The following is a 19,907-nucleotide window of genomic DNA, read 5'->3' on the forward strand; positions in this document are numbered from 1 at the left end:
ACAGACACACGGACAGAAAAGGAGACTGTACTGTCTGATATCATAAGGCTTTGTGAAAACGCCTTGCAGGGAAAATGTCTTAACAGATTACATTTAAAACGAGCTGGATTCAATAATCAAACAGGCTCAAAGCATACAGGAAGTGGTTGGCAGGATGTCAGAATGCCCGTGCTTTAGCGAGAAAGAACAAGAAAGGCTCGCTATTGTGCATGTGCGTAAGAAAGCTGGAGTAGATTAAAATTGCTCAGCAACATGTGTCAGAAGCAAAAATGTAGAAGTTGGCAGCAGGATGCCCTGAGAAAGTATCAAACATCTAAATTGAAATATGGGTCTATGGTCAGTGAATATTCTTACTCAGCAGTCAACAGTGCCAATTAATGCCGGAGACACCATGTGGCTGAGTGTAAAGATTTGGACAAAGATGCTGACACAATTAAAGGTCCATGTTGGAAATGCTCCGCACCATGCTTATTTCTCTATCCACGTGAATTAAGCACCAGTTGAGGAACTCAGAGAAGTTGGATTTCATTAGTTCCCTTGTCCTGTACCGTCATGAGAGTTTTGTGAATTTGAATCGTCTGACTTATATAAGCATATTCTCTTTTAAAGTTGATTTTCAACATCAAAGGGACAATATAGCCTTTGAAGTACCATGGGATTGGATCACTGTCTAACCCACTCTTTAAGATTCTGTCACAATGACATTAGGGGAGTCATGTGAATTAAAAGACTAGAGAACAGCTCTTGCCTTTACTCTCTGTCCAATTTCAATCAAAATGTCATGCCGTGCCATTTTCCCCGAATGTGGAACTGGCAAGTGTGTTAGCTCGACATCTTTGTGGCTAAAAGCCTGTGACTAATATGTAAATTATTTGACAGTTACACTCTATAGGATTATCAAATCAGTGCTATAACTTTAAGAATACATTTTAAATCATTGGACATTGGACAAAAATTACATTTAACCAAAAATGCTTTTATGTCACAAATAACGTCATTGGGGCGGCAGTAGCTCAGTCCATAGGTGACGTACGGTCGCTGGTTCAGTCCCTGTGTGGACCATGAATGGAGTGGGGACTGGTGGCTGGAGAGGTGCCATTTCATCTCCTGGGCACTGCTGAGGTGCTGTTGAGCAAGGCAGAGCGGGCCTGTGTGTGTGTTACCTGAATAATAACAGAGTGAAAAAAATGAATTTCCCCTTGCGGGATTAATAAAGTAATAATTCTTCTTCTTCTTAAATTGAAACATTACCGTAATTACATGAGTATAATGCACCCAAACTCCCAGTGCATTATAAACCAATATGCAATTTAGAAAGGAATATGTTGCTGTACAACAGGACACACAATGTCTTGCAAAAGTATTGAAAATCCTATCATAATGGCCTCTCCTTAGCTAGGTGGAAAAACTTAACTTCCTCTTGTCACTTCAGGCCACGGGTAACAAAAGTATCGCTTTTGTTTGCTTTGTGTTTCTGTTGAAACTTTGTGTAGAAACAGAGCGACGGTAAGAAGAACGCCATTGGCGCGGTGGATCACTTACTTCTGACGCTCCGGAGCCTCGGGGACTTGGCTCCAGATTGCTTGTCTTTGATAAGGTCCTGGCATGCATGTAAATCCTTTCCCTGACTAGAAAACTTTTAAACGTTAACGCACGTCTAAACGTATGGGTTTGATTACGAGAAACTGTTGAACTGAACGCATGCCGTAATGTGTAGCCGTTTCGGTAATTTTTTCTCCGCTCCAGTTCATTTTTATTTTGTTTTATTCCACTGGTCGCTGCGAAGATGAGACGCTGTGTTTTTATGTATCTTCCGGGACCAGGCCAGCGGTTCGTTACTTTGAAGTCCACAGTTAAACCTTCAGCCCAGTTGGTTTAGAAACAGCCCGGAGGATTCCTACCGCCTGCCATGACTTCTTGAAATATTACCTGGAGAGAAAAGTCGAGGGGCAGAGCGCTTCCTCTCTATCCGCAGCTGCATTACAATTGTCCGACGTGACAGGACATTAAGGGACGGGGAACACCGTCGAAGCGGTCGGAGGCTCAGCTTGTAGTTGGACTACTTTACTTTCACGTTTTCCAAAAGGGAGGCTATTCGGGTACATGGATGGTAAGTTGTAGGAAAGCTGTTCCACAGGCCCCCTCTCTTGGCCGCTTTGATGTGCTGCTGCCGAGCTTTGAAGTTGAGCAATGCGGGCTATGTTTCTTGTTTGTGGGCGAGAAATACGGTGAGATAGATAAGAAGCTTATGTGTGTGCGTGTAGTGTGTGTGTGTATGTGTGTGTGTAGCCTTAGATAAAAACCGAATATTTGTCGGGTGGTGCGTCTTTTAGCTGGGAAAAAAAGTGTGATGTATGCTTCAATCGGAGCCCCCCTCCCCTCCCCTTCCACCTCCTCTTTTACCTCCTCCAGACTCTGACACCCCCGGTGATCTACATAGGGACTGAGCCTGCCTACTCCGGGGTCAGTTGTTGAATGGGACATGGTGCATTAAACTACAGCGCTTGTTTTGCAGCAGGATAGGACACATGTGGCACGGCGCAGGCTTTAAATAGTCCGTCGTCGCTTTTTGTGCTGGATTACTGCTTGTAGAGTTTTGGACTGTATTAACCTCTACCATCGATGGAGTAATAGTTCAACTTTTTCCTCTTTTTTTACGGGTTTTTACTTTGATTGGAACTGCTCTGCGATGGTATGTTGTTTTACGCACCTTCATTCAGCCCTTATCTATTGGGTTATAGAATGGGTTATACTATGCTTTATGGTGACACTGCCTGCTGAGACTGTATCAGTGATTATGTAGCGTGTGTAACAGCCGGCTACACAGTTAATGTCGGATAAGGTAACAAGTCTCTTCAGATTTGGCGCTGACGCTCCGATTGAAATGATTCGGCTTTACTCCAAATACATGGAGTGTTTCTCCGGTGTTGGTAGTTCAGACACGTTACCCTGTCTATGGCTCGAATAATGTGCTGTAATAGCCTACTTGGGCAGATATTAAGGCGATTGATCGCTTACCTTTACGCACGAACGACTGGCTTTTCCCGCGGGGCTTTTTACCCCACGTACGCTACAACGTTTAAGATCGTTGTGGTGCGGATCAGATGCTTTTCCACTCGTCTGTACATTTCTGGGATGGTAAGGACAAGTGTTGGCTCCAAGTGGAAACGAGTGTGCGTGTGTGATGCAGACAGGGGTAGGACACGGTCGTCCGAAACAGATTGGGAATTAATTGGAGTTGAAGCCTGTGACATGGACTCGTTAGGAAAACACGTGTAAGCCACAGTTGTGAGAATACGGTTTTGGTGAAGAGTGAGGCTGTGTAAGATGATTACTCTTGTAAAATGGTTTGATGTGACAGATCAATGCACGTTGAGAATGTAGGCTGCAGTTGATCTCTCATTTAGATTATAAATAGATAAATGAAACGAAAAGCCTTTCATATTTCCTTTCTCTGTGAACCCGGCGAGGTTTTTTTTTGAAAGGGACTGTTTACTTGATGTCTTTCTTTGAAGTTCAGCAGGATCTGGCTTTGATTAGATCAATACTTTGTGTTTCAGAGTGAAGAGGAGCTGAGAAGCTCCCCCGCTGCTTTTAGAGAGTGAGGAGGATTAGGCTGGAGCTCAGTGGAGGCACGACGGCACTCTCACACGGCAACCGGAGCTGGAGCCATGAGCAGGGCGCTTACGGAGCACATCAGCAGTAGCTTCCGAGAAGATGCCCCTCGTCCTCCGGTACCGGGGGAGGAGGGAGAGGCGTCATGCTACAACCCCAGCAGATCTGCCAAAATGAGAGCCCAGAGCAAGGTTAAAGATATCCCCGCCGCCACCGCTCCTCCCGGCTCCACACCGCGGAGGAACGAGGATGGACTCGGGGAACCAGAGGGCAGCGCATCCCCGGACTCGCCCCTTGTCCGGTGGACAAAGTCTCTGCATTTTCTCCTGGGCGACCAAGACGGCGCTCACCTCTTTAGGACCTTTTTGGAGCGGGAGAACTGCGTGGACACTTTGGACTTTTGGTTCGCCTGCAACGGCTTCAGGCAAATGGACTTAAAGGATACCAAAACGCTGCGAGTTGCCAAAGTTATTTTCAAGAGGTACATCGAGAACAACAGCATTGTCGCCAAGCAGCTGAAACCCGCCACCAAGACCTTCATAAGGGATAGTATTAAGAAGCAACAAATCGACTCTGCCATGTTTGACCAGGCACAGACGGAAATCCAGTCCAACATGGAAGAGAATGCATACCAGATGTTTTTGACCTCTGACATATACCTCGAATACGTGCGCGCGGGCTGCGAAAACGCGGCGTACATGAACCACGGCGGTCTCGGCAGCCTCAAGTTGATGTGCGGATATCTTCCTCCCCTCATGGAGGAAGAGGAGTGGAGTTGTAACGACCTGAAGGCGAAAACGTTAGGGTCTGTGGTGGGACTGTCGGCGAAAACGCTGAGGGCTACCGCTACCATCCGGACAGCAGCTGAAGTGCTGGAGAATAGTTGCAGGTAAGAGGAGCGCGCACCCAGAGCATGCATGTCTGTGTGCATGTGTGTTATTTTTATTGCATACTCTCATTGTGATCACCATTCCTTAATTAGTGAAACTACAGTGAATATGTGGCAGTTGACAGTTATTTCACAATTGCCTAACAAAGAGATGAAGGCACTTGATGAAAGAGTCTCAGAGGAACATGCCTGTGTATTTGTGCCCTCCTGCCTTGCAGTTAGTCAGGGGGTTGGAGGGCTGGAGGGGCGGGGTGGGTGCAAAACATCAATGGATCTGAGCCTTCCTTTTAAGTAAATGGTGTCTTGCAGGCAGCCCTCTGCTGGCTTGCCCAAGTTTCCTGCGCTTTGAAACCCTTCCTCCGGTTCAGGCACAAATTCAGACACCAAGTCTGATGTCTGTAACAACTACACGAAACAGTACGATGCTATTGTAAAGTCCTGCTATAGTTTCTCCCTTTTCTACTCCTAAGGCATAAAGTTATTGTATACTGTCGTAAAAATTCCCTAAGCAAAAGAAAAGCCAATACAGAGAGAACTTTAGCAGTCACATTAAAGCCAAGCGGAGATATTGTTCTCTTGGTCAGAGATGAAAGCAGAGCTGTTTGTGGAAAGCGTTTGGCTTTTATCTTAAGAGCTCGTCCCACACGTTGTCCAACAGCTGAAACCTTTTCAAGCCAGTAACATTTTCAAAAGCTGGATTTTATGCATGAGCCTGCATCAAAGGGCACTTTAAAAGTTTTTCACTCACTCAACTCCACTTTGGCCTCACATCTGGATGTGATTGTTACCTAGAAGTTGGACAATGTCTTGATACTTTGATTTGGTAGAAACGTGCATTCATAGGACATCCATATGTTATTTTTTCTAGTTATCATTTTAATGAGAATAGAAATAAAAAAATGAAATTTGCATTTTTAATAACAGTGTACAAAATAATTGATTAAGTCTAATAACTCAGTTTATACACTCCCTTGAGAATTTTTTCCTTCACGTGAGCAGATGTCGGATAATATCATTACACAGTTACTCATTTACTTGAAAAGGCTCGTGTTGAGTTAAGAACCAATAAGCACAGGGTTTGTTGACATGTGGGCATCTTCTGGTTTCCTGGTGTGATCCCCTGCATTCTTGTTTTTCCCTGAAAGAAAATAGGGGGGGGGTAGTAAGCCCCCCTCTTTCTCCCTTCTGTCACCCACGTTCTCCCCCTTTCCCTCTGCCCCTCACCATCTCTTTAGGTCAACCAATTTCCATCTCAAACATGTGGAACTAATTTTGCCGCTGCACAGATTCCTTTTTTCCCCTCTTTTCGAAAAACCTCCAATACTCAACTCCAAAGTGATAGAAAAACACAACAACAAAACATCCTCAGCTCAGTTCCGCAGCTCCAACCTCCAATCCCACTTTGCTATAGATTTTGTGTGTCTCAGTGTTTTCCTTCCCCTTTCTTTTCTATCCAGCACCTTTATCTCTCCTTTTTGAGAAAAAATCTGAGACTAAGCATGCTTTGGAGATAGACAGGGAGAGACAAGAGGAGGGGAAGGGGAAAGACAGGAAGGGGGGGGTCATGAAAGAAAGAAAAGGGATGGAGAAAGAGAGCGGGGGGGGGGGGTGCAGCTGTGCTAAATACCTGACTCTTTGCGCGGACCTTCCAAAGGTCAGGTTTGTGCTTGGGGCCTACGGCTTTAGTCATGCTGGGGTTCTCCTCTCAGCACTCCCGGCAGAAGGCATTCTCATAAAGAAAGGGGCCCTCCTTCCCCCTTTCCCTCTCTCACTCTCCCTCCTTCTCTAAAGCTCAAGTTCCCCCTTCCTCTTCTTCCCTCCCTCTTCCTTGTCCACCCCCTTCACTACTGAAACAGGAATGCAACACAGCAGGAGAGAGGAGAAAGACAGAGCGAGAGACTTTAGAAAGGAAACCAGGGGAGAATGGGTAAAGGAGGGGCCCCAGACTGGATGATAGAAAGAGAGAGAGATAGAAGTGGGAGAGCACGGAGGAGAAAACACTTCAAGGAAAGAAAGAGTGGAGTTTCAGAGTGGAAAAGTGCAGGAGTAGGGGCCTGGCCCCAAACAAAAGGGTGTAGAGATAGCGCAAGAGAGAAAAAGAAGGGAAATGTGATTGTTCATTCACACACTTCAGCCACTCTAACCATCATCCCTCAATCCCCCAAACACACAACCCCTGTATGTTAGGAGGAGGGACATGAAAGAGTCGAGAGGGAAAAAATCTGTATCTCCAACACTAATATTGTCACATTTCTCTGCCCCAAAGTCTCATCAAAGTGGCTCTAATCACAGAAATCTAAAGAAATTGTCAACAAAACAACCTCCCATGCTTTTAAAATTTGATAAAGATGAATAACAGAAGGAAGCACAGAGCATGTAAACTTTACCCAACTGTCACATCTCTTTACTGCTTTCACTTCCCAGCACAACCCAGAGGGATATCACATTAAAGCATTAAAGCTCATTTCTTCCTGTTTCTTTCACAGGTCCCTCCGTCGAGGAGACCCTGCCAGTCCCTACTTTGTCAACTCCGGCTACATTTTTGCCCCTGCCACCAGTGCCAACGACAGCGAGATCTCCAGTGATGCTACGACAGATGATTCCATGTCCATGACGGACAGTAGCGTGTAAGTGTTTTTTAAGTTTTTCTTGAAAGTTGATTGGTCAGTTTCATTTCGACCCAGATAATGTAGCAACTTTAAAGGGCTAATTTCCATCCACTTGACCCTGGCCAAAGTTCAGATTTTTATGGTGTCTATAGTGTGTAAACATGCATAGATCAGGGTTCACTCAACACCTTGGAAAACATTTGGCTCTGTAGTCCAACACATGAAGCTTTTTTTGAGGCCAGGGGAGTTTACTGTTGTGAAATAATGGTCCGTAATGTATTTTAATTATCCTCCATGATTGACTCCAGGTAATTCTATTAATGTGTAGTTGTTACTGTGGCCTCCAGGGAGATAACTCTGGGAAAGTCATTATGTCTGAGGACCTTTTGAAGTTTATTCTGATGCGTTGCAGGCTGGAGAGAAGGGTGAAAAAAATGAGAACGTCTTGATGTGGGTGGGGGCGTTGCCTCATTTTCCTCAAAGTTGAAATGTATCCATCCCACCCACCCTTCTGCCACAACAGACTTGTTTTTTTCATATTATCTAATCGCTTTTTCCCTTTGAAGAGCTGGAGGAGAGGGGGAGGGAAATGGCCATTCGGGCCTCAAGACAAACTCATTGAAAAATGTTGGCACTAAATGAAAGGAGGCTTACTCACATGGTGGGTCGGTTTCCTGCCACTGGCCTCTGCGGGGTGCTGAGATCATGTGTCTGTGAGGCTTTCACAGGGGTTACTCATTTCTAGACCTTGGGACAAGGCATGAGGAACTCCCCCTGGCCAGACTAGGGCACCCCCAAAAAAATCACATCACCCACCCAACCCTCCACAGCATCTCTCCTCCACCCTCCAGAGCCAATAGCAGGAGTGGTTAGGCTCGAAGTGCAAGGGAGTGAGAAAATAAAGTGCATGGAGTATAAAGGGCTTAACTGAATCGCTTTCAGCCTATTGTTAGGTGAGGGGAGCTTAGGGGGATAAGAGGGTGGCTGGCTGCTTTGAAAATGACTTGCACAACTGAATAGGAGATCCCCATAAAGTAAGTGCCCATGAAACCATGAAAGAGTCCACGGCTGTTTTCTCTTTCCCTGGACAAAGCACTCAGCCATCACATGGTTCGGCGGGGGTGGAGACAGTTTGGATTGATAAAAACATAGTTAGTGATAGGGAAGTTCAAGCTTTGTGTGGGAATGATGTTTTGCCACAAAGTTTGGGGTTCTTGTTCGCGCACCAGTTCCTCTGGGCTGTTGAGTTTTACTTTTGAAGAGTTTCCTGTGTTTCTTCCTGCGCCTTCAGGGATGATGGCTTGTAGTCTCAAGGGTACAGTTTGTGAAACATTGATTTTGGTAGCAGGGCAAGTTTACAAGAAGCTCGCTGTAACACAGGCGGTATCGGCAGCTTGGCTCCACTATCCGATTCTTCTTGACAATGTCAATGTGAAATGTGACTTGCAAAATTTGATTAGAGGAATAAAGAAGAAAAAACAGATTCATTATCGAAGGTGTCTCACACAGCAATCTCTCCTCCGCACGCCTAAATAATTTGAATGAAAACGCAACTTCTTCCTCTCTCATTCGAGGGAACAATTTGATTAGTGTGTCCTCTCACAATGGTTAAAAGGCACACTGCAAATTTGAATCTCATTTCCCAGATAAAGAACAAGAAGAGGAGGATTTGGGAAGGAGGGTGGAAGAAGGGGTAGGGGGATTTTTTTTCTCTTTTTGCTTATATCTTATTTATGGATTTACTTGGACGCTGGGGAATGCTGCTGCACCAACTTCAAACATTACCTTATCTTACAAACCAGCCTTTTGATGTTGCTGAGATCAGAGGCTCACAGCACAGCGCTTGCCAAACGAAGATGGCAGCGGGTGCATATGTGCATGAGTGTGAGATTTCAAAGAGGCAGCAGAAAAAGTAGCGTTTGGGCTAGGTCAGACACTTCTGAGCAGCCAAAACGGCCAAGATAATTGGCCCAGCTTAAGTGGCAGCTGACTGGAAAAGCTAGCAGACACAGAATGAAAAATGGAGAATAAGATTCCCAGAATAAATGCTTAATTGTCCGGAGACTACTGGTATTCCTAACTGTCTCTATTTTCATATTAATATATCAGAGCTACAAAGCCAGCGGCACTTAAGCGGTGTTTGCTAGCCTGTTGTAGTTTCAGCCACTGACCAGCTACTGAGTCTGGCTCTAATTTGTCTGCTTTAAACAACCTCAGTCAGAGTTGACAAGGACTGATGTAATCTTATCAGTGGAGCTCCTCTTTCGAAGCCCAAAGTTGGATGTTTAGCATATCTCTACCATTGTCCTGGTGTGTTTTGTTATGTGTGTTTTTGTTGCCTTGGCTTCAAGGGCTCCCTGGCCTTTTGATTTAGCTGTAATGTGCCTAGTGGGTGGTTACTTGGTGGTGTTGTGGCGGTCACTTCAATGACGGCCTGCCTCCCAAGGGCTCTTTCTCCACAAAGATTGGCTAATGGCGCTAATGCACCAACAGTTGTTATGGAGGTGTTGCGACCTGCATAATGATAAGTTGCAGTAAATATCGAAAAATAACATCCACTAGATACTTATGTAGGTTACAACAGACCAAATTAATTTTATATAAGAGTAATTTAAGTTGTCTGTGGTTGTCTTTTTTTTTTCAAAATGTGAACTTGTCATTTCTTTGTCATTTACAGAGATGGAATCCCTCCGTATAAACTGGGCACTAAGAAGCAACTCCAACGAGAGATGCATCGCAGTGTCAAGATCAATGGACAGATAACGCTACCCCACTTTCCTGTAAGTCCTACTTCCTTAAGTTCTACTTCCTGTCTCAGTGTTTCCTTTTTTGTAATCTGCTAAGCTCAAACTTTTACACGCTGACAGACAACTGGGTCCTGATTCCCTTGAGGAGGTGCTTTATTTTATTTTTTTCAGAGCTCATGTTGTGACAGAATACTATATTTCATTCCCCAGCTCGTTTTCATATAAAAGTCAGGGTAAATGAAAGGCAGGATTTGCATATCACTTCACTTCTTCTTCTGCTGCTCCCCCCTCTCTCCCCTTCCCCAGTAGCTTCTGTAGGGCTGTAAATATAAACCTCTGTTGTCACCTTTGTATTCCATCTCAGTAACTGTAGTACGTATGTCGCAAAGTGTCATAGCTACATATGTTTTATGCATCAATTATAGCTGTGGTTATAGCATAATGTGTGTATTACACATATTGCTGCTGTGTTAATGGTAATCCTTGAATTCAGCGTTAAATGACTGGTTAAATGATAACCATAACTACAGTTTACATCCCAGAAGATGGATTGGAAACACATCACTATTCAATTCCACTTTCGTTTACTTGCACCCTGATATCTGGTCCCATTAGTATTTGGGTCATACGGTGTCTATGTTTTGAATTCAAGGTTTGGATGTGAAGGTTTAAGAAACTGGATTAGAACAGATTGACACAGGTAAGGAGGTGGGTCTGATGAGGCAAGAAAGGAAATGTGACATATCTTTGTCTTCATATCCAAACACAGGTATGTGAATGTGGAAGAGTTTTGAGAATTCAATTGACAGTGTTGTCTGTTAGGCCTTTTTTTCTCTCTTCCGTTCTGTCTTTCTCTCTCTCTCTCTCTCTCTCTCTCTCTCTCTCTCTCTCTCTCTCTCTCTCTCTCTCTCTCTCTCTCTCTCTCTCTCTCTACCTCTCTCTCTCTCTCTCTCCCTCTCTTCCTTTCCCACTTGCACTCCTTTAATGTCTCCCTCCTGATTTGGAGATGGCTCTGTCTCCCATGATGCACCAGCCCCAGGCAGCGGGGGCCCCGTGCAGGGCTGGCGCTCCTTTGCCAGAAGCTCTGCTTGCCTTTCTTCTTCTTCCCTTCATCGTGTCTACAAAGAGATGAGAGGAACAACAAAAAAAAGAGTCAAAATCAAGAAAGCCAGTGTGCCAAATAACAAAAAAGTAAGAAAGGGAGAGAGAAGCCAGTGCATATAGTTAAAGAAAAAGGAGGATAATGTGACTAGAGTACCTCTGAGCTGCCCTGCATGCAGCCGGGAAATAAATTACTACTTTCCCTTAGATCTTCCCAGTATTTGACTCCTCTATCCTCTCCCTCCCTCTTTCCCCTCCTTCTCTGTCTCGCTCTCTTTCTGCCACCAGTGCCACTTCACTAACGCACATCTCAATCCTCTTCCTCTTTTTTCATGCTGTTAATTTTGTCCCCCTCTCCCTTTTTTCTTCCCCTCTCCTCTCCTCACTCTCTCTTCTCCGTCGATATCTGGCTTTTATTCGGAGATTTAAAGCTGCGTGTCCCTCCCACCCCTAGTGTGCGTTTGATGTTTGACAAGGGCCCTTTGAAGTGTGCTGACTTCAGAGGCTGCCTAGCTGATGGCTTGGTTGGGCTACAGAGGGTGCAGGCAGGGGGCCTCCCCTCCGAGCGAGACCAACTGCTACCCCGCCATCACTACCCCCTTCTCTCCCCCTCAACCAGCAGCCTGGCACTGCCAAGGGCACTGGGCATGAGAAGATCTGCGGAGGGATCGGCGGCGGAGAAGGTTTAGGTTAGCTCGAGGGCAAGGGCATCTGGATTAGGCCTTTTGGAATAGTAGCAGGCTTTTTGGAACAAGATAGGACAGTGGATTAATGCAGCATATTGCATCTGTCAAAAACACTGCACGGTTAGACTCACGCACACACTAAAGTTTCCTTCCCCCTATGTTTTTTACCCTGCAGAGGACACATCGGCTGCCCAAGGAGATGACCCCCGTTGAGCCCTCAGCCTTTGCTGCCCAGCTTATATCTCGGCTGGAGAAGCTGAAGCGAGAGCAGGACACCATGAGCTCATTGGAAGAGAGGCTGCAGCAGATCCAGGAGGTACAGATGCACACAAACCTGTTCTTAACGCCTGACACTTCCGCCAACGTTAAGCATGCCTGCCAACTTGGAGATTCTAACTTGTATCAAAGCTAACTCGAAACAATGGTTCCATATTGCGCTTTAAAAGCCCATATGCCAGTTTCAGCATGTCGAAGAACGGGGAAAAGACCAAGGGATTTGAAAGTCTGTCTTGGTTGAGCTACTTCTTCCCTTTTCCTCTCTGTCCTCCACTACTTCATCTGGGGGAACTTTCAAACTTATGTTTCTAGACACACTTGAAGCTCCTTCAAATAGTTAGCACTTAGCTACTCTCCAGTGGCGCGTTTGCTGAGTATGTGTAGTACCAGTCTCTTTGTGAAGCACAGGCACACTCTGCATTATAGATGAAGCGCACCCAAAGCCTGTTAGCGAAGATAACAGTGCGGCAAAAAGGAAACTCAAATCAAGTTATCCAGGCGTTTGCTCTTACTGACTTCAGAGGGCGATAGATATAAGTTGGTGCAAGTTGAGACATAAATTCCTCTGCTTGCTGCCTTTCCCACATGTGACTGTGTATTAATGTTTTGTCAATTGCCGGAACTCATTTATTCGTTTCTTTGCCTGTCCAGGAGGAGGAAAGGGAGGAGAGCGGTGACCTCACTAGCACCACCTCCCTTCATCACCCTCTGCTCCCATCTGGCAGCCAATGCGAGGAAGACCCCCAGGCAATCCTGGATGAGCACCTATCCCGTGTCCTGAAGACACCTGGCTGCCAGTCACCAGGTGTGGTTCGGCACTCGCCACGCTCACGCTCCCCAGATCGGACAGATGCTATCGTGTCCTCTGGCCACGGGCCCTTCTTTGGGGCTTATCCTGGGGCCGCCAAGGTGTTGTTGACAGGCAGGCAGTCCACAAAGCACATCCACCACCACTACATTCACCATCACCATGCTGGGCCTAAGACCAAGGAGCAGATTGAGGCCGAGGCGGCTCAGCGTGTGCAGTGCCTCTGCCCTCCAGGGGGGGCCAATTATTCCGACTTCACCCCTGGGTGAGCTTTGACTTCTGAGCTGTGCTTAAACTAGTTGACCTTCAGCATTGTACATTAGCTCTGACCTAAAATGTGTCTCTCTTTTTTCTTCCAGTCGCTGCAGCACTTTGTCCAGGCGGCCAGTCAAGGCCACTGATGAGGGCGTGTCTTCCCCACGCCTTCCCCTAGATGCCACCGACCGCTCTCAGAATGTTTGGCAGTGGATCCTAGAGAGTGAGAGGCAGGGCAAACACAAGCCACACAGGTAAGTGTCGGTCAGGTGTGCCACAACATTATTTACACCAAACAACACTAGTGTCACAAGTTCCTTAGCTTATATTATACGGTATATTGACAATTTATTTATCCTAACAGCACTCAAGGCCTAAAGAAGTCCAACCTGCTTGACTCCAAGACTTTGCCCGGTCGGACTCACTCCTCTTGGGGTGGAGGCGGCATTGGCAATGGGGCTCACCTCCGTGGCCACCACCCGGGCCACCCGTTCATCCAGGATCCGGCCATGCCACCCCTGCCCCCGCCCAACACCCTGCTACAGCTAGAGGAGGCCTGCCGCAGACTAGAAGAGGTCTCCAAACCACCGAAACAAAGGTAGACAAACGCGGAAACGCTTTAAACACACATTCAGCTTTACACTAAAAATAAAAAATGCCAATCATACATATTCACCATTCTCCACATTTAATTGGCCACATTAGAATAAACTGTAAATGGTGTCCAATAATTTCCCTTCACATTGATCCGATTATTAATGAATCAGTGATCTATTTGATTTTAACAGGCATTCAACAGCAGCTACCAGCCTTCAGAGAGACAGGAGCCATCCAGCAGCTGCCTTCCCCACTGGAGGCAGCCCGCTAGCCAGCCCTGGACTCCAAGCAGACGAGTACGGGTTTTTCTTTTTTACTGCACTCCTTTTTAATCAATAACACTATCCCGTCTGTGTTTATATACCTCAACTATTCTTAATGTCTTCCTCAATTGCTTTATAGTTTCCCAGCGATCATTTTTCACACACTTTTATGAGCACTCCCTCTCTCCCATGCTTGTGTTTTAACCCTCTTCCTCACGGATTTTCTCGCTCTTCCCTTCAAAGAGAGATTTTGTGAGTCAGCATAGCTATGTCTTTGAACTCCTCTTCTCTCGCTTTTTAATCATTTAAGATTAAATATGCTTTAATACAGAATCCTAACTACCCACCAGTCTCCCAACACACACTCACCACTGGAGCCTAACAAAGATGTGTTAAGTAGCCCCTGGTAACTCAAATTCATCGGCCCCCTTCATACATTTGTTGTTGAATGGATTTGGTGTTTGATGCTAAGCTACAGCCACCTGACTGTGAGGCCTCTTTTAGTTTTAATTGGTTGACCCTTGGGTGAGCCAGCTGTCTGTTGACATCCTTAATTAATTATAAAGATTCTTTGTCTGCATTCAACAGTCTGACTTGTTCTCCTACAAGTCCAGCTGTTTAAAACCAGTTTTCATTATGCATTTTCAGGTCTAAGGAGCTAGTGGTCACCTACTTCTTCTGTGGTGAGGAGATTCCTTATCGCAGCATGATGAAAACCCACTGCCTCACCCTGGGACACTTCAAGGAACAGCTTAGCAAGAAAGGCAACTACCGGTAATTATGAGCACCTAACAACAGCACACAAATCACAGTACTGGGATAGATGTTTGTTCTCACTTATTTGTATGGGGTATGTGCTGAAGCAGGGTTAGTTATGTGTGTATGTATGTGCATTTGTTATTGTGCTTGTATATGTTTGTCTGCTGAGTGGGAGTGTGAAATGCTGGAGCCGGATAGTTGAAAAGAAACAGGGCTGATCCACTGTATTCAGAGCTTATAGAAAGGGGGGAAGAGGGGAGCTGTAGAGCGACCCCCCCACCCCCCACCCCCCACATCTGGTACTGATTTCCATGGTAAGGCAGTCTTAATAAATATGGCTTTGAAGACTGGGCCATTTTATTTTGTGCACAAAGACCATTGCAAGGCCTTCAAATTCCTCCTCCGCACTATTGCATCAGGCATTAAAATCAGATACCTCCCACAAGCACCTTCTTCTGTTAATGACTGATAGCAGTTAACATAGCAAGACCACCTTATGTCAATGTCAGATGACGATGGGGAATTCCTAAACAATGTAAGAACTTGTAAAATAATTTAAAAAAAATATAATGGCAGTTTGAGGACATTCATATCAGGAAGCCAGTGCTTGCTTTATCATATACCGTTCCTGCACTGGGTAGGGTGTATGCAACCGAAAAGATATAAAGCCTGCATGCCCATGACATCAACATTAGGTTACAGCCACATCTGCTTGTTAGGCAAGAGAGAAAGCCTGCAAACAAGTCATTGCACCCTTGCTATCCCATAACTCTTCAGCCAGCGAATGAGAAGGGGGAGGTGGGGATGAAGCGTCTGGCTTCAATGGCAGCAGAATGTGTGGAGTTGGTTAATTTGGACATGGCAGCGGTACAGTGGAGAACAGTACGCCGCGGCTCTGCCAGACGATATTGGTGCCAGATGTTGCAAAGAGAGAAAAATCCTGCCACATAAAACATGTTCCAATAGAAAGACTCCTGCTGTCTCTCTCTGTCTCACTCTCCGAAACAAAGTGATGACTTTGAGCTATTTGTGAGTGAAAATTTAGCATTTTCTTCTGAAAATAAAAATCCAGCCAATGAATCGAGCAGGGTAACGCATTCATTTGGTTTCTACTACTAAAGATGAAAGGGCTTAATCCTGTCCAGCAAAGCCTAGACAACAGAGGGAAACTGAAATGCCATATCATTAAACAAAGCCATCAGCCCTCTGTCACATCTCTGCATACTTGCATAGAAAGTCTTGCAGCTGTGGTAACGCAACCTCCTCCTCCTCATTCGTTTATGTGTAATTACGATCAACATGGCAAATAAAACTATGTGTACGTTGTTGTACGCCCCTCCTTACATGTGTTATTTGAATGACTCTACGCTGAGAGATTGCTCATAAAGCAGCTTTTTTTCCCCTCCCTTTTTTCTCCTTTTCTTTTTTATTCTGAACGTGGGCACACATGGGCAAAATGAGGCATTTTTCCATTACAAAGCTTATCATTAAATCCCCTCCCGCTGATCTTTTGCTGGGTTGAAAGTAGAGAGGAGAAATCATTAGGAGCTCCAGGAGACTTCACAGTCACTGGGACCAAGCTAACCCTGGGAGTTATCTCTGCTTGAGAGAAGGAGAAGAGTGGGCTAGCTAGGTGACCTGTGACCTCCAGGAGACTGTCTGAGCGGTCGCCCCCCCACCCCCTCCCAGGGTAAAAGCCCCTTAGGCTCGGCCCACATCCAACCTATCACACCCACTCACCGAGCCAGGGAAGGCCTGCGCTCTGCTTCCCCTCGCTTTCTTCCCTTACTGTTCCCTATTTTTCCCTCTGTTCTCCGCTGGTGATCGGAAAGCTGCCCAAAGTGTGTGTGTGTGTGTGTACAAGAGAAACATAGGGCATGTGCGTGTTTATGTGCAAGCAGTGGAGTGTGCTCCAGCAGTCACAGGCAGACTCTCAGGCACCTGAAATGCCAACCTGTGTGACAGAAAGGCCCTTCATTTGACAGCCAGCCCAATTAGAAGCCATGGAGACACAGAGAGGGAGGGGGGGCAGCGCTGAAGGGAGAGGGAGGGGGGGGGGGGCTTAAGACAGCCTCTAATTAACCCTTCAACTTTAATAAGACCTTGCAGGACAGATAGGGATCTGTAGAATGGCCAGCAGTGGATGAGGAGACAAGCACACATGGATGAACACACACAGACAAACAGGCTGTTTCTAGCAGCTTGAATTATCACAGGGAGTGTTTAAACGGAGGGTTCAGCTCTGTTTGTGCAGCGGTGTGATGTAGAGTCAGGCTCTGCCTTTGAAGTGTGCAGGGATGGCATTGAAGGCTATGACTAAGTTGTTTTGAGCAGGATCCATTTCTGGCTCTCTGAGTGTGTGTGTTTGTGTTTGATTTGGACTAAAGGGAGTTGTGCGTGAGCATGTATATGGAAGTAGTCGTAGGTGCCTCAAAGTGGTTTAAAATACGCTGAAATGTATCAGGTGCACTCCCGCTGCCACTGTCAGTTTTGGTCTTCACGTACACCTACGCTCAATATTTTCTAATCACACACCTTTCTCTTTGTTTTTCCTCCTCAGGTACTACTTCAAGAAAGCCAGTGATGAGTTTGAGTGTGGTGCCGTGTTCGAGGAGGTGTGGGAGGATGCCTCCGTGCTGCCCATGTATGAGGGCAAGGTCCTGGGCAAGGTGGAGAGGATGGACTAAAAGCCACTTTGTTGCCAACCAACCAATGCCCCTCCCCAACCAAAAGCTAAACTGTCCCGAAAAAACTTGAGCAAGAGACTCTTTGTAATTAACAAAAAATACTCTGGACTCCTTTTTTTTTTTTTTTCTATTTCTTAATATTAATCTAAACAGAGTTAATATATCCAGCACAAGAGGAGTGATTGAAGGAAGACGAGCCAATGAAGTATGCCGAACCCAGAGGAGGTGCTGCCCCTCCCTGACTTTATCAACCAATCAGCCTTAGAAACACAAGGGAATGAAATGAGAGACTTTAAAAGACCAACACAAGGATGATGATGACGATGATGATGATGATGATTGGAGGCCAGTGGGGGGGAGACCCCGCCTCTTCTTGAATATAACCACTAAAGATGTAGATGACTGTTTTGTTGCGATGTGATGAGAGACTGATGGTGCGTTCACGCCGGCTTCCCTGCCAACGGACTAGCAGGCACTGAAGACACAGTGCCACCAACCTGCTTTTAACGTTACACTCTAACATCGTTACAAAAACGTCTGTACATGTGCATATACATACATGCATATACAGGTATGTATATATACCTGTATTATATATACAGGTATATATACATATATATAGAGAGAGAGATGCTTTTTGTCATGAGTTGAAATTTTGTATTAAGTATTTATTGATCAAAAAACAACCCACTCTTTTCCCCGTTCTCCCTTCCTTAGTCTTCTTAAACCTGTTTCCCTCCCCCTCCCTATTCCTAGCCAATGGGCAAGCTGCTTTGAATGTTGGGAGAATACTGTGGTGATATTGTTTAGTGTTTGTTTTTGTTTGTTTTTACTTTACACAAAGGATGTGACACTAGCCTAGCACCTCCCATAGCCTTGTAGACCCATCTGACACAAACTAACAACCTTAGCAGTGGTCTTGTCCGAGGCGCACTCCCTCTAATCTAATGGTCAATCCCAGTCTTATATGCTGCTGATAGTTTATAATGTTAAGTTTGTCACACTAGTATTTCCTCTCCCTCATTCTCCCCCCCAATCCTCTCTTTTTCCCTCGGTCCAGCGACAGAGCTCAATCTTTTTTGTTGTGCCTTTGTAAACCAGGCATTGCACGACGTGGGGGTGAAAACAGTTGCAGATACACACAGAGAGGAGACCTGGAGCACAAGCTGTACCATCTAATAATGGCAGTGTTTACAGCCCGCACACTAAAATAACTTGCGCTAACAAGAACAAGTTTGGGTCACTGAGAACGACTTCTCGAGGAAGTCAGCTAGCGTGTCGAAAAAAACACAAAAAAAGAAAAAAGTGAACATTGAAGAATTATGGCTCCGATATCCTTTGAATGTTGTTACACTACCATCGTATATAGCAGAGCTCCTGTATACATTGTAATTATGCATTCTGAAGTATGGATACTGACACAGAGTACACACACACACACACACTCACATTAACAGTGCACACACAGTATCGCTGGTGTTTTATGAGTACAGCACCTGTGCCTACATGGATGCCATACCATGTGCTACCCTGTTTCAGGGTTTTAATATATATCCCTTGGTTTTCAGAAGGGTTTTATGTTGAAAAGATATTTTTATGCTTTTAATAATATCCTGTAATCATGTTTTTTTGTTTGTTTTTTACACCATGGCCTTTTTTTGTTTTGTTTCGTTCTATCTAAACTGTAAATTATACATTATATAAAGAGTTTCATTTAAAGATTTACATGGACCTATAATTATTGTAATTATTGAGAGATGTAGCCTTTATTAAAGTTTTATATTTTTCAAATGAAAGCTGTTGTGCCTGGATTTGCTTCTTTCATTATTGTCCATAATAACATGTTACACATTTACTGCACTTCCAATGTCACCATGATGCGTTTATATATTTAAGTCAGTTCATACTGAGCAGCAAACTTCCCAGTGTTAGCTTTAGGATACACATATTTTTGACTGTAATTCAGAGGCGACAAGTGCGAGAGTATTAAACACAAAGAGTGATTAACAACAGCATTAACAGCACACCTCAGGAGCTGAATGGTTGCCCTGTCCCCCTCCCGGGCATGATTCTGGACAGAGACCTGAGTATCAGCTGCTCGATTATAAATCCCCACTAACTAAATGATAAGACAAATTGGATAGTGGAAATCATACTCCGAACCATGCTATATGAACATGATATATATTAAGAATGACAGAATTTTGTAGAAGGGGTCTTTAGAACCTGTTATTAAATACTTGCAAAAATGATTTTTGACAGTTAACCGCCTTCTGTATAACCTTCATGTCTTTCTCAGTAATGACAAATGTAAAACGTTGCAGTCGTCACCATAAAAGAGGCACAGTAGTGCTGTGATCACAATGCAGATGAAGGTGGAGAGGTGACATTTTGAACCAAGTGATTAATAAAAGTCACTCTTGTAGTGGCATCATACAGTCGGGCATTTCACAAACAAGAAGCTGCACTGAAAACCTGAGAAATAATTGAAGTTTACATTTGTGGTCGTAAGCTGTTAATTCCCTGCATAAACAGAAATCACTAAAAGCCTGGAACCTTTTGATGCGTTACAGCCCCTCAGTGGTTAAATGTGCATGTTCTGTATTCAGGCCTGT

The 19,907-nt window shown here is 45.1% G+C and overlaps 1 protein-coding gene across 3 annotated transcripts; it reads left to right on the forward strand.

The window, feature by feature from the left end:
* The first annotated feature begins 1,963 nt into the window (after window positions 1–1,963).
* On the forward strand, window positions 1,964–19,016 carry LOC310955218 (axin-2-like). Of its 3 annotated transcripts, XR_014593438.1 has the most exons (12): window positions 2,484–2,692; window positions 3,561–4,504; window positions 6,991–7,131; window positions 9,791–9,893; window positions 11,823–11,963; window positions 12,575–12,996; window positions 13,091–13,240; window positions 13,351–13,584; window positions 13,775–13,879; window positions 14,495–14,620; window positions 17,166–17,863; window positions 17,917–19,016. XR_014593438.1 is itself a non-coding variant. In XM_083925006.1 (11 exons), the coding sequence occupies exons 2-11, from the start codon at window positions 3,672–3,674 to the stop codon at window positions 17,290–17,292; spliced, it is 2,382 nt and encodes a 793-aa protein (XP_083781132.1). In that variant the 5' UTR covers window positions 1,964–2,110; window positions 3,561–3,671; the 3' UTR covers window positions 17,293–19,016. The 3 variants fall into 3 exon arrangements, 2 of the variants coding, with proteins under 2 accessions (XP_083781132.1, XP_083781131.1); XM_083925006.1 differs by lacking the exon at window positions 2,484–2,692 and adding an exon at window positions 1,964–2,110 and having other exon boundaries at window positions 17,166–19,016; XM_083925005.1 differs by having other exon boundaries at window positions 17,166–19,016.
* The last annotated feature ends 891 nt before the right edge of the window (window positions 19,017–19,907 follow it).

The sequence above is a fragment of the Echiichthys vipera genome (genome assembly GCF_963691815.1).
Source record: "Echiichthys vipera genome assembly, chromosome: 2".
NCBI lineage: Eukaryota > Metazoa > Chordata > Actinopteri > Perciformes > Trachinidae > Echiichthys > Echiichthys vipera.